We start from the raw sequence: 13,093 nt of genomic DNA, 5'->3' as shown, positions 1-13,093 counted from the left end.
TTCTTCCCTGGCCTGATGAGGCAGCGCCCGGCAGTTACACTGTGCACGGCCCGGCCCCCCCGCACAGTGCATCCTGTGTGAGTCCTGGCAGGCTTCGAGTCAGCACATTCTGCAGAGAAGAAAGGCTGGATTCTGCTCGCCCGCCTCGTCTGCTAGGAGTGGCTCTCTGCTATTTTCCCTCCCCTGTGGCACACACTCAAAACAAACTATCTCACCAGCTTTAGAGTTGGGGGTTGCATTATGTTGCTGGGGTCAACTTCAGCATCTTCACGGCAGGGGGTGAGGGAGGACCGCTTATTTTTGGCAGGACCATCTGTCGCTGACTGAGGCAGGGCAGCAAAAGGGGGCCAGGGGGGTGTCACACAAAACCCGGTCCCAAGATTGGGATGAATAAAGAGGAGGGCATTTATTTCTGTTGCACGAGGATTCAATTTTTAGAGAAGACAATGCAGTATTAACCCTTAGTGAGAAAGTGAGAGACAGATGGAAAAAAAAAAAGCAAATGCTTGGTTTTGAGCCAACAGAATGTCAAACTTCATAGAAGATGTCAGTTGCAAAATTGACCACATTTAAGTCTCTTTAGTTCTCTCTGCGTCCAAGTCGGTGTTTTCAAATGAATACAGGCATTTCAACTTAGCTTTCCTTCTGGGTTAAAACCAAGTTTTGGAAACAATAGCTAACACTAATAGGGCACTCACTATGTGTCAGGCCGTATTCTAAGCCCTATACGTATCTCTCATTTAATCTTCTAAATGACCTTATGAGGTTGATACTATTATTGTTCCCATCTTACAGATGAGGAAACTGGCATAGAGTGATTAAGTAACTTGCCCAAGGGCACACAGCTAGTAAGTGGCCGAGCCAGGACCCAGACCACGCCATCAGGCTCCAGCGCATGCTATTCCACTGTTGTTCTCAGCATTGCCAAGGTCAGAAACCGAGGGTTATCTCCGATACTTCGACCTCCCGGAAACAATGGTTAGGCTAGAGCTCTATACTCTGGTTTCATCAGGTTCTTCATCTCCTCAAGAGCCCACAGTGGCTCCCCGCTGCCTCCTGCAGACACCCATCTAGCCAGGGTCCCCTCCAGTATCCAGGGGCAGTCTCACTAACAGTCCCTCCAGGCTAGGCCTTTCTCTTCTACCCCTGCAACGCCCTCCATAGCTCCCCTCTGATTATTTTCTCAGACGTTGATCACACCGCTCTCTCTTGTCCCTTACACTTAGCCCTACTATACAACCCATCTTCTACACGGGGCCCTGTTCGTCCCTTACGTGCACAGGCAAGTTCAGCTTTCTCTGCTGGCGGTACTACCCGCTGGCAGGAGAAAGCAGTCTTCAGATCAGAGTAACCAGCTATTTACTCAGTAGCTGTCTGTAAGATACAGCCTCTCCTTCCCTGGACGAGAAGCCCTCATGGACGGAAAGTAGGCACTACCCTTCTTGTTCACACACGCGTGTGTGTAGTCTTCAGTCATCGATTATTGAGCTTCACCTGGGCCCGGAGAGAGCTGTGCCGAGTAACCGAATACGTATAAGACACGGTCTCTCCTTCATGGACAAGCACTAGAGCAGACTATTTAAAAATTGGAAACCATGTTAGAGTTGTGGGAACCCGACCTCCTCAGTCTACAGATGGGACCAAGGCTCAACGGTGAAGGGACCTGCCCAAGGCCTCGGAGCCGGTCGGGGACTGAGGCAGGGGCTTCGGGGACTCCTTCCACTCCTTCCCCTGCCTGGAGAGCAGGAACTAAGAGGCGCATAATCAACTCTGCCTGCCAGGCTATTCTTGCACATGTCCTGCCTCCTGGCCCTCCCCGTAAGACTCAGCATCAGGCTCAGGCTGGAGGGGGTCTGCCGCCCTACGTCCTGAAGGAGTTAATGGCACTAGCTCCCAAGGCCTGACCTCCTTCCCATCAGCTCCTGCCCTGTGGCACCTCGGGGGCACCACCCTCACAGCTGGGGGCCAGCCCCCCCGCCCCCCAGCCTGGAAGCTCAGTGTAGTCGTGTTAAAGAGCAGGGGTCCAGGAGTCAGAGAGACCTGGTTTCAAGTCCTGCCTCCTCCACTTCTTACTTTTGCAACAGTGGACAAGTTATGTCCATTTGTGTCAACATGGACTTCATTGCCCCCCCTTTGCTGGGTGTTCCAGGCCCTGGAGGTTAGGACTAAGCAAGATAGACATGGCTTGGCTGTCATGGACCTCACATCCTTCCTCGGGGGTCAGACCATCAGTGCATCAAAAGCAAACGCAAGGAGAGAGTTTCCGGGAAGGGTTATGTATTTTGACACAACAGGAATGAGGCAGGGGCTAGACACAGAGGTGGGGGACGAACTTGAAGAGGGGTGGCAATAGAGATGAGACCTGCACCAGGATCAGCTGTGGGAAGGGCAAGGAAAGAGTATTCCAGGCAGTGGGCTCAGCAGTGCAAAGGTCCTGGGGCAAGGGTGGGCTTGACCTGTTTGAGAGACAGAAAGATAGGGCTTCTTCATCTGGAAAAAATATGGCCAACAAAAATATCCATCTCCTGAGGGTGGTTTTGAAGACCAAATGAGATAAGTATAGAGAGTACTTGGTAGCATGCCTGACAATAGATATTAGCTATTTGCATACTATTGTTCAGAGGATCACTGCTAGAGGGCAGAATCCAGCCTGAGTACCGTCTCTGTGGAACACAGGCTCTTTTTCCTGTTTTTAGAAACAGCACTTGTTGTTCTCTCTTTCTGGAATGCACGCCCACCCCTCCTCTCTCCCAGCCCTGCCTGGCAAAACCACTATGGATCCTGGAACTCTTGGCCGGAATCACAACGCTTCCTTCTCCACAGTCATGACCTTGGCCCAGCAGGCACATCCTGTATGAGACCCTGCCATGCTTTCTTGGGAGCCGAACAGGAGATTCATACTACTAATCAGAAGGTCCTGGAAGGCCTCTCTGCACGCCTCCCTTCCCCCAGCCACACCTGTCGGGCCCTTGTGGGTGCTGTGCACTCCACCTGGGCCACCTTCTGCCTGCTCACATCCTTCAAGTCTGACCTCAGACTACCTCTGCGACCCTCCCTCTCTGTACTGTATCTCTTAACCCCTGTTCTCTCCTTCAGATGGGTATCTCATGTTGTGATTGCAGATATATTTCATTATTGACTTCTAATTTCTGCCTTCCCACCAAAGATTTAAAGTTCCAGGGGCTGCATCTGTTTTGTTTCCGCACTAGGGCTTGGAACCTGCTCAATAAATGTTTGCTGACAGATGTCCCCGCCCTCTCCTGGTCTTCTTGCTACTCAGTCCATTCTTGGCCTCCTTTGCTGGCTCATTCCCCTCATACTTGGTCATTAGATGTTGTTGCTTCTCAGGGCTCAATCCAGGCCCTCCTCTTCTGTTAGCTCCCTCCAAAGGTGACGGTGCCCACGCCCACATGCGCACCGCCTCAGGTGGCCCATCCTGTGTACCTCGAGCCCCAGGGTCTCCACTGACTAGAGATCTGCATGCATCTCCAAGGCCCCCAACATCTCCTCCTGGACGTTTCAAGGCACCTCAAACTCAGCACATCTCATGCTGAGCCACTCTTCTTTCTCTGAACCTGAGTTGATATGGGGCTCCCTTCCTCAGGACAGAGCAGTCATCAGTGACAGAGATCTCAGAGTTGGTCTTGGGGTCCCCCTCCCCCTTCCTCCTTATATCCACCCACCACCGGCTACTGCTGATTTCCCCCCAGAATATCACTCAACTCCACCGGTCTCTCCATCCCCCTGGCCTGCCATCCCTTCGACCTGTGCACTGAGTAGCTTCTGAACTATCTCCCTCCTTCTGTCCTTGCTCCCCTCGTGTGCTCTCCACAAGGTGGCCACGGTGTTATTTTAGAAAAGCAGACCTGACCTTGTCACTCTCTGCTACTTGCAACCCCTCAGTGTCTTCCCAGTGCTCGCTGAACAAAGCCCAGTTCCCCTGACCAGCTCTGCGCTCTCCTCCTTGTGAGAACTCTGAGTGCTGGGTAGGACGTGAGCCCACTGTCGGGCAAAGGAAGGAAGCAGAGGAGGGAACACACAGCTTCAGGGCTTTGGCGGGGGACTGGGCACTCGTGCTGGGGTTCAGGGCCCGGGGCAGGGGCGGAGCTGACCCACAGTGGAGATGTGCTTTCAACAACCTCTCCGTAGAGCCAGGGTCGGCAGACAGTCTTTGTGTTTGTACGTCTAGGATGGTGGTGGTCTCCCCTTCCCCTGGCCCGGGGCAGGGACAACGGCCTGGGCCCTTTAGTGACTCAACTTTTCTCCTCAGCTTTAGCGGACGCTTCTCGTTCTAATGCCGCTGATGCCCGGAGGCCTCCCGCACGGGGAGACAGCTGCAGAGGAGGGTCTGCGTCTTCGGCTGGAGGTCCCGTGGGATCCCCCGGAGACCAAGGATTTGGTCCCTCCCCTGGTGAGCAGACCCTGGCCCCCTCTCAGCATCCGTGCCGGGGTGGGGCTTGCCGGGTGAGGCAGGGCAGCTAGCTCTCTGCGCGGCTGCCAATCCTTCCAGTTCCCTCGCAGTACCAGCCACGGTCCTTACGATGCCAGGGCCTAGCTGACTTGGCGCTATCTCTCTGGCCCTGACTCCATCACATCCGCCCCGGCCGCCTTGCCGCTCCTCAGACCCCGTGGGCACACCGGCCTCACACACTCTGCTGGACCACACCCCTCCATAGCCCCTGGCTCCCTCTCTCCCTTCCCCCAGGTGTTTGCTCCCTTCCTTCTCAGGGACCCTTACCTGGCTTCCCAGTCCGCAGTCACCCCACCCCCCACCCCCCACCTCCGCCGCATACACACACTTGTCATTCCCTCTCTTGACACTGTGCTTCCTCTGTAGCACGCAGCACCGCATAACAGATGATTCTTTCCTACTTATTTAGCTTGTTTATTTTCACTCTGCCCAGACTGGAATGTGAGTTTCATGAAGGTAGGGATTTTGTCAGCTTTTTCATTTCTAGATCTCCAGCACCTAGAACAGGACCTGCCATGTAAATAGGTGTTATAGAGATGAATGAACTTTTCCTGTCCTGGCTTCACTGGGTTGTGGGCTGCATATCAAGCACACCTCTCCAAAGCCAGGGATCTGTAAGTCACCCCTTTGAAAGTCACCCCTTGCCCACCTGTTCCATACCCAAAGAACCACGGTGGTTTCCTCCCCCTCATAGCTGGCCCTCAGGATACTCATTGCTGAATCCTCAGGACTGGATTACATTTCTGGGGCCTTTCTGGGATAAACCAAATGTCTGCACCCTGATGGCCATCATTATTCAACGCCGATGCTCATTTATAATTATGATTATTATCTAACATGTAAGGATCCGTTACTGCTCCGTAATTAAAGCTGGAATGGCTGGCCTTCTGAGGACTGAGCTGACTTGGCCTGTGTGGGCCCATCTTCACAGAGGCTGCTCCCCGGGAACATGAGCATGTCGGCTTGGCCAAGCGGCAGAGCCATTTAACAATTTTCTCCCTTTCCGCTGGTTCTCACTTAAAGTGCTTAGAAGAGCAGAGGTGCTGGAAGAGGGTACTATGTCATCTGGAAGAATGTTCTAGTAGTTATTCTAGCACAGGGCCTGTCTAGGTGAGTTGGCGTTGCAGAGCTAAGAGGTTGAAAATAAACAAGAGGGTTTGGTGGAGTCGGTACTGTCCGCAGGTGGCTCAGAGCCTGGCCTTCCCGGAAGCCTCTTGGGGAGTCTCTACCCTCTGCACTGGAGCCCCCACCATGCCTCATGCTAGCTCTCGTCGGTGTACCTTCCAGGCCTTCTCCATGCACGGCCCAGCACTGGTGCTCAGGGCCCCTCAGAACTTGCCTCGCTGGCCTGCAGGCTCCTGCCAGGCCCTGCACCAGCCCCTGCTTCTCACGGCTCCCTGGACACGTCTGACACGGATGTTTCCAGGACTTTGCCATAATGCCCCTCACTGCAGGGCAGCAGAACCCCTCCAGAGAGGCCAGCCACAGCGGTGTCGTCATCCTGAGATGCCAGGACCATGTGATCTGAGTGCCCGCCTAAGGGGGGCCCGGATGCTACCCTGCTATTCAAATGGTCCTAGCTACTCCTCTAGCCGAGAATACCTAGGGGCCGGCGTCCATCAGCTGATTTTCAGCCAAACACAAGGATTTGCTGGGCAGGAGGAGGCAGTGGGAGGGCAGGGCAGGACCTGAGCCTCAAAAGAACTTGGGGCATCAGCACACAGCCCCTGGAGCGTCCCTCTCCAGGGCTGCCAGCTCTGGCCCCTTCCATTCCTCCATCTGCCTCCGAGGAGCAGAAGAGCCAGAATCAGTTCTCAGGGAGGCTGCTCTCCAGGTAGATATAAACCTTTGGCACACAGTGGCTTCCCGGAGAGAGTTAAACCAGTCCCATAGGCAAAGAGGTAACACTTTCTCCCCACCGCATCCTGCTTGGGCCCATCCGAAAAGCAATAACTGAGACAAGCAACAAGGGAATTAACTAGAAAAGTTGCCAAAATACCCATTTTTCCTCTTTTTCCAGTTGCTCCCTTTTCTCCTTTTGGGCCCTGGGGACCAGGCTGTCCATCTGATCCATTGTGTCCTGGAAGCCCACCAACTCCTGGAGGTCCTGCGTCAAAACACGGGAAACAAGACCATCTTAAAAAATCGTCACTGAGCTTAACATGATCTGCTTTAGCCAGCGACACTGGACGGGCATGAATGCCTTTTCCAGATCTTCTCCTGCCTCTTCCCTTCCTTTTCCACCTTTGCCACCTGCCCCCCCCATGCAGTGACAGATGGGGAATGGTAATGGCAGGTTCTCAAGTGGGAGGGGACAGGAGAGCTCGTGATTTGGGTCAAGACAAGGAGGGGGACACACTCCGGATTCTTCCCCCGTTCCCGCCTCCACCCCTTCTGAGCAGCCCTGGGGAACTAGCCCTCCACATCCTCCCCCTGGAAGTAAGAAAATCCACAGACTCTTACCTGGTGGGCCAGGTGGGCCTACAACAGAAAAAGGAATTTAGATGATAAAACATGCCTGGAAGGAAGCGAAGCCAGCACCACAACCCCCAAATCAAAGAGCACTTTCCCCCTCTTAACAAGTACTAACCATCTACTGGCCCTAAGCAACCACTCCACGCCTTTTATTTAGAACCCAGCACATTCACTCAAAAGAACCTTAAAAGCAATTCAACAATTTGCCAACCAAAACCACTTTTGCTTAGGTTTCAATGAACTAAGAATAATTTCTGAATGGGCTTCACCATAGATTCATAAATCAGTCATCTCTCAAGCAATCAGCTTCATTAAATGAGACCTGATAAAAACTCAGGAGGGCACTAGTGCAGCCAGGCCCAGGTAAGCATCGGGAAATGGGCGTGCTGTCATTGCAGGGCTGAGGTCTGGCTCTCGTGAGAAAGCAGTCCCAAGAGCGCTCATCCAGCCAGCATGTCTCCTTCATGCCACCCAGAGCGATTGAGAGCAGAAGCTGGTTCTCTATTCTGTTGCACGAAATAGCCTGAGAACAACTGAGGGTCCAGATCAGGTAACAAACACCTTGCTTAGTGTGTAATTACCTGAGGATCTAAGGGGTTCAGATGAACCATTTACACATAATCCAACAAAACAATTTTGCTTCCACAAATAGGAGAGTCTCATTGTCAATTATTTTATTTAAGCACTCAGACAAGCCAATGGGTTTATAATGTGAGCAGATGAAGTCCTTCTGTTTTTCCAGAACATATATGTTTACCCATGTTGGAGTAGAAAGGTCATTCTACAAATCCAAGTCTGTGACTTTTCAGAAGACCGCCATTTACTAAGCATTTACTATGTGCACAAAAGTCTACCAGGCAGCAGAAATCTTGGTCCCTGTGTCTGTTGTGTTTATAATCTAGCTGGAAAAGGTAGACACTCTGAAACCACAATGAAACAAGGGAGGGAGTTACAGAGAAGCAGCCCCTCCAAGGGGTACTGGCAACATGGCAGTCTGAGAAGGCTTCCAGAGAAGGTGAGGCTTGAGCTGTGGCACTGAAGAAACAATGGGCTTGACATTGCCACAGGCATGACGGCTGGACAGCTCAGGTCAGGGACCAGCCAGGAGCAAAGGCACAGGGGAGGGAACTTGCATGATTCAGGGTGAAAGAAAGGGGGAAGATTGGCCAACCTGGCGTGTGTAGAGATGAGGCTGAGTCAGTACTTGGAGGGGTGGGTGTGGGGCGGCAGCATTTGAACACCAAGAGGAGAGGTGTAGGTGGTGTCTGCAAGGCAGTGGGGAGCTACAGGAGGTCTCTAATGGGGGATGACACTGTGAAATCAGTGTGTTTTTGAGATCCTCTCTGTAGATGGAAGTTGAATACAACTAGGGAACAAGATGAGAGAGAAAAGAGAGGTGGGGTGGGGAGAAAACACCCAGAGAATCTTTGTAGTTAAAATGAGGGGAAAGGATGTGGACAAATCAGTTGATAACTGTAGAGTTGTGGAGAAAGCTAGGAATTCAAGAGGTATTTTGGCAGAAGAATGGGCTCCATGTCTGATTGGGTAGGGGACACTCAGATGACAGGGAACTGAGGATACGGATGGAAGGAGATGTGACGAGTCTTGGAAGAAGAAGTGTTTGAATATATACTTTCCATCCATGCAGTCCCACTTGGGCAAAAATGATTTGCTGAAAAGTGTAGCCTGTGGTGACATGACTTTACCACCAGATGGCGTGTGTCCGTACACACATAAGGAGGTCAGAAGAAATCCATCAATCATTCCAGACTACAGATGGAACCAAATTCAGAGGTGCAGATTGGTAGAAAAAAGGTCACCAAGCAGGAATCGGCTGTCTATATAGGTCTCAAGAGTTCTCAGGACAGTCCAATAACCATTTCTATGCAGGAGTATTGGAGAGAGGTCCTGGCTAGAGCTATATACTTAGGACACTTTGGTCATGGCCAAGAGCGTCACTACGGTGAAATGTTTAGATTAGGGTTTCCTGACATTGACCTGAGGTTCACTGACACCCGTGGCTACAGCTCTTAGTCATTTGAGTCCATAGAATCACCTAGAACGCTTGTTAAAATGCAGATACCCAGACCCCAGCTGGAGATTCTAATGCAGTTTGTATTTTGAGTGAGGCCCAGGAACATGCATTTTCACCAAGCATCACAGGTGACTGGGGAGTGGATAGTCCTGGGTACCCCCGGCCAGATGTGAAACTTTTCTGGAAAAAGAATCGGTCACTGTCAACAGAGTCCTAAAGCGGTCCCTGACCCTAGAAAGGCTATTTGTCTGGAGGCAAGAGTAAAATGTTGAGCCAAATTGTGGGATGGAGAGAGAGGGGGACACACACCACATCTGGAGGGAGGCGGATGATAGAAGAGGCACCAGGAAAGAGAGAGTGAACTGAAGGTACAGGAGGGAATTCAGGAGGTCCTGAGCCCTGAAACTAATGGAGAAGAGAATTTCAAAAGAGAAAGAAGACAAACGCTTCCAAAGAGCTCAGAAGCAGAGTGCTATAGCGACGGTGAGCCTGTATCCCGACGCCCACTCGGGATGCCTACAGAGCTGCCCAAGGGCCCCCTACACCTGGAAAAAGCCCTAAATATGTGTCATTATACTAATGTCAAATGTCAGATAATATGTGCCAACTGGGCCTTGAGAAAACTGTTTTTCAGGATGTTTTCTCAGCTCTTGACTCTTCTCTTCTTGACTAACAGAACCCCTGGGGATACATGTGGACAGCCAAGTTCATGTTAGCACCATATGTGGGGCTGGCCCGATGGGATAATGGAGCATGTAGTGGGGACTTGAAGCCTTGGTTCATATATGGTCCTGCCTCCCACTTGCCTCCTTGTTTCCCACTGCCTCCTGGCCTCTCCAGGACAAGTTTTCTGCTGCCTCCCGGGTTTCTGATGCGTCTGCTCCAGTCCCCGCCCAATCAGCGACTGCTGCCACCTTCCACACCAGTGGCAGCCTGGGTTGGACATGTGCCCTGCATGCCTTCATCACAGAGTGGGGTCTCCTGTGCTTGTGAGGGCCTGTACTTGTTCTGCGAGCATCCCACGACTTGAGGAGTATGACACAAAATAGTAAATAAAAAACCCCACCACAGCAGGTGGAGAGTAAAACCATTAAAGAAAGAAGAAAGCCCTTTTCCTGCGTTTTGAACAAGGGATCCTGCATTTTCATTTTGCAAGGGGCCCTGCAAATGCCCCAGCTGACTGCCCCAACCCACATTCCTAACCAGAATCGGTTAGAAGTGGGTGGGTGCTATAGGAGCTGAGTCGCTTAGAGTTTTTTTCTCCTTGAAATCTAAGACTGACCCACAGTGCCCCTAGTTATGTAAATTGGAGGTCTGTGGATGGCCATGCAAGGTAAAACAATGCCCGTCTGCAGGGAGAGAGCAGAGAGGAGAGGAGAGGTGGTGACTGGTGTTGACACGACAGAACCACAAGATGGCAGCACTGGGATCCCGGAGTCCCCAGAACCAACTCGGAGTGTGGACTTTATGGGGAAAAAAAGCCTTTGCTGTGTTATGCCACTGGGATTTTATGGTTTAATTATTACCAGAGCATAACCTACCTTGACAAACACATCCCTCTATCCTTACAATAACTGGTGACCTCTTGACCTTTTTTTCCCCTCAAATAAGCTCTAGCGTATCTCTGCTACTAGCGAAGAGAAGAATTTCAATGTAGACAGGAAACACAGGCACACCAGTTATGAGGAAGGAATAATCCAGAAGTGTAACGCTCACTTCCCGTCTTTGAGTGGGGGCACTGGCCCCGCTGAGGGCTCCCAAGAGCACGCCCACCTGGCTCCTCTCAACATGGCCACTCCAAATCACAGGGGAGGATTTCACTAGTCTCCCGTTTCACCCTGGGATGGTGTGACAACGGCTGTCGCCAGACCCAAGGCACCTGCTTAGCAAAGCAATGACCACAGGGGACGTGGCTACACATTTCCCGAAGTCTCACTGATAGAGGAACCCAAAGAAGCCCCCAAATAAAAAAAATCCAAATCGAAACATGTCAGAAAGGGACGTCTGGTTCTGCTGCTTTAGAAAGAGCTAGTAAAAGACCGCAGCTTCCTAAGCCGGATAAGGCCAGACCTGGCGCCTGTGAGGTCGAAAGTCCTGACTCTCTTCCTCTCCTGTTCCCAGCAGGGACTCCCCAGGGCTTGGGACTCACGCCAGCCACAGCTTTGGGGCCAGACGGGAGCTCTAGCCAAAGGGAGTGTGGCTCCCCTTTCCCTTGGGAGTCGGGAATACTTGGCTGTCCTTAAGGAGGGCCTGAGAGGGCCCTAGCTCTCACACGTGGAGCTGGAGTCCACCAACTCTAAAACAACAGGGAGGCCAGTTGAGTGAGAGCGTGAGCAGCTACAGTGGCTGTTTCTGAGAACAGCCTGTCAGTTTACGTGTTGCCCTGGCCACAGCTCGGTGGCCTCGGGACCCCCCCTCTGTGGCTGCAGTCCCAGGGCACCTAACTTGGAAAGGCATCTTTCCTCACCTGTCCCCACTAAGTGGCAGCTTTGGTCCAATCCCATTTATTTGGTGCCTTTCTGCTTTGGACTAGGGCATGACAACCTTAAAGAATTAGAGTAGGGATGGCAAATAGGTTTTCTTTCAAGTTCCAGTTCTCCTCCGTTAGCACAGCTTTCTGGAACGCTGGAAAAGAATGACATGAGGGCATGCTCCGTGGTGGCTCTGGTCCATTCTCAGCGTCCGCCTGGGTACAGGACAGGGAGCAGTAACTAGTACCATCACGGGGTTGGAGTCCCTTGGCCAGAAGGAGAACAGGCACTGTGGCTTTGAAGCACCTCAGCTCTGATAAGCAGTTCAGTAATGTGATAGTTTAGAGATTTTCCGAAAAGGCCCACATGCAGAGGCCACTGGAAGTGAAGAGTTACCCAAGAACCTGCCTTCTTCAAGACCCCTGCTTTTCCAGAAGATATGTTCCTGGGGTCCCAAGGAAATCTGGGCTTGGGGATAGGATGCATCCAGAAAAGCATGCTGTGTGTGCTCAAAAGCACAAACTGTGCACTAGCAAAAACTCTTAAGTACTCTAGCTCTGAATTGCCCTCACTATTTGCTGGAGAGGTTACAGGCTGCACACCTCTGTCCTTGTCCCCATAGCAACGACAGCTGCCTCCAGGAAAAAGGAACAGGGATGGGGTTTCGTGGTCACAGCTAGATCAGCCTCAAGTCACAGTGCCTGCTTTTTCAAAGATGAGTCCAGTGTAAAGCTAGATCTTGTGCTCAGGCCTCGGGCCCTAAGCCCAGGGTCTGCTCTGGCAGCCTCTTCTCGGGGCTCTGGACCGAGGCTCTCTGCCCTTCCCCCCTGCAGTTGCCAATTCAGTCCTGGGTCCTGTCCCCTTCCTGCCCCCTGTCCAGACAGCATGGTCTATCCCAAGGTACAACCTCACTAGGCAATGTGTACTTTTCACACCTAAGTTTTAATTGAAGAGCTTGCTGTGTTAAAAGGGGGCCCAGTTTCAAGCTGGCATGAAAGGAGAAGGTGCTGGCTTTTGAAAAGATTTCGAGGTGCCAAAGAATAACCTCCTCAACTCATTTCCAGCACAGATGCGATTCCCACCCCCCACCCCCCAATCTTCCCTAAGTGGTCTTGACAGCTCCATCTGCATTCACTGAACAGCCTGGCTCTCCTTCTATCACTTCTATAATAAATATCAAAAAGGAAGAGGCTTTTCCTGTGCCTCTCAACGGGGCTTTTGTGCCTGTAATTCCATCCATCTGAGCATTTCTCTAGCGCTCATTACTATCACACAGGGGAACTCTGAAAAGGACTTCCAAAGATGGAAGAAAGGTGCTTCAGACACAAGAGTTTCAGAATGAAGGACCAAGCTGTTCCAAAGACACTTAATTTTCTGTGAGGACCGAAATGTGACTTGAGTAATTCAATTAGCATTTCCCAAGAAGCCACAGGATTACAGCATTTCTCTCTAAAACTAAACTAAGCAAACAAGAGGCAGACTGTGGACTCGGGGTTCCTCAGGGAAGGATCTTTCTTACCAGCCCACCGCCCCGATTTAATCACTTCCATAAACCACAGGTCTAGTCGTTCAGCAAACTGCCACTGAGTTCCTAGTGCAGGGCAGGTAATGAGTGGTGGTGGGGAGAATGCTGACACACAG

General features: G+C 51.7%; 1 protein-coding gene across 2 annotated transcripts in view; it reads right to left on the bottom strand.

The window, feature by feature from the left end:
* GLDN (gliomedin) overlaps positions 1–13,093 on the bottom strand; it is a 66,213-nt gene that overhangs the window by 14,459 nt on the left and 38,661 nt on the right. The window contains exons 3-4 of one of the 2 annotated variants that reach the window (XM_027571223.2): positions 6,935–6,952; positions 6,471–6,578 (exon numbers count right to left, since the gene is read on the bottom strand). The exons of the other annotated variant lie outside the window; for it this stretch is intronic. Coding sequence (XP_027427024.1) covers positions 6,471–6,578; positions 6,935–6,952 — 126 coding nt within the window. The remainder of the gene's footprint in view (positions 1–6,470; positions 6,579–6,934; positions 6,953–13,093) is intronic. 2 annotated transcript variants of the gene reach the window in all.

This window comes from Zalophus californianus, chromosome 6, assembly GCF_009762305.2.
Source record: "Zalophus californianus isolate mZalCal1 chromosome 6, mZalCal1.pri.v2, whole genome shotgun sequence".
Taxonomy (NCBI): Eukaryota; Metazoa; Chordata; class Mammalia; order Carnivora; family Otariidae; genus Zalophus; species Zalophus californianus.
Note: the sequence above shows the minus strand (reverse complement) of the source record. Positions and strands in the feature narration are given on the sequence as shown.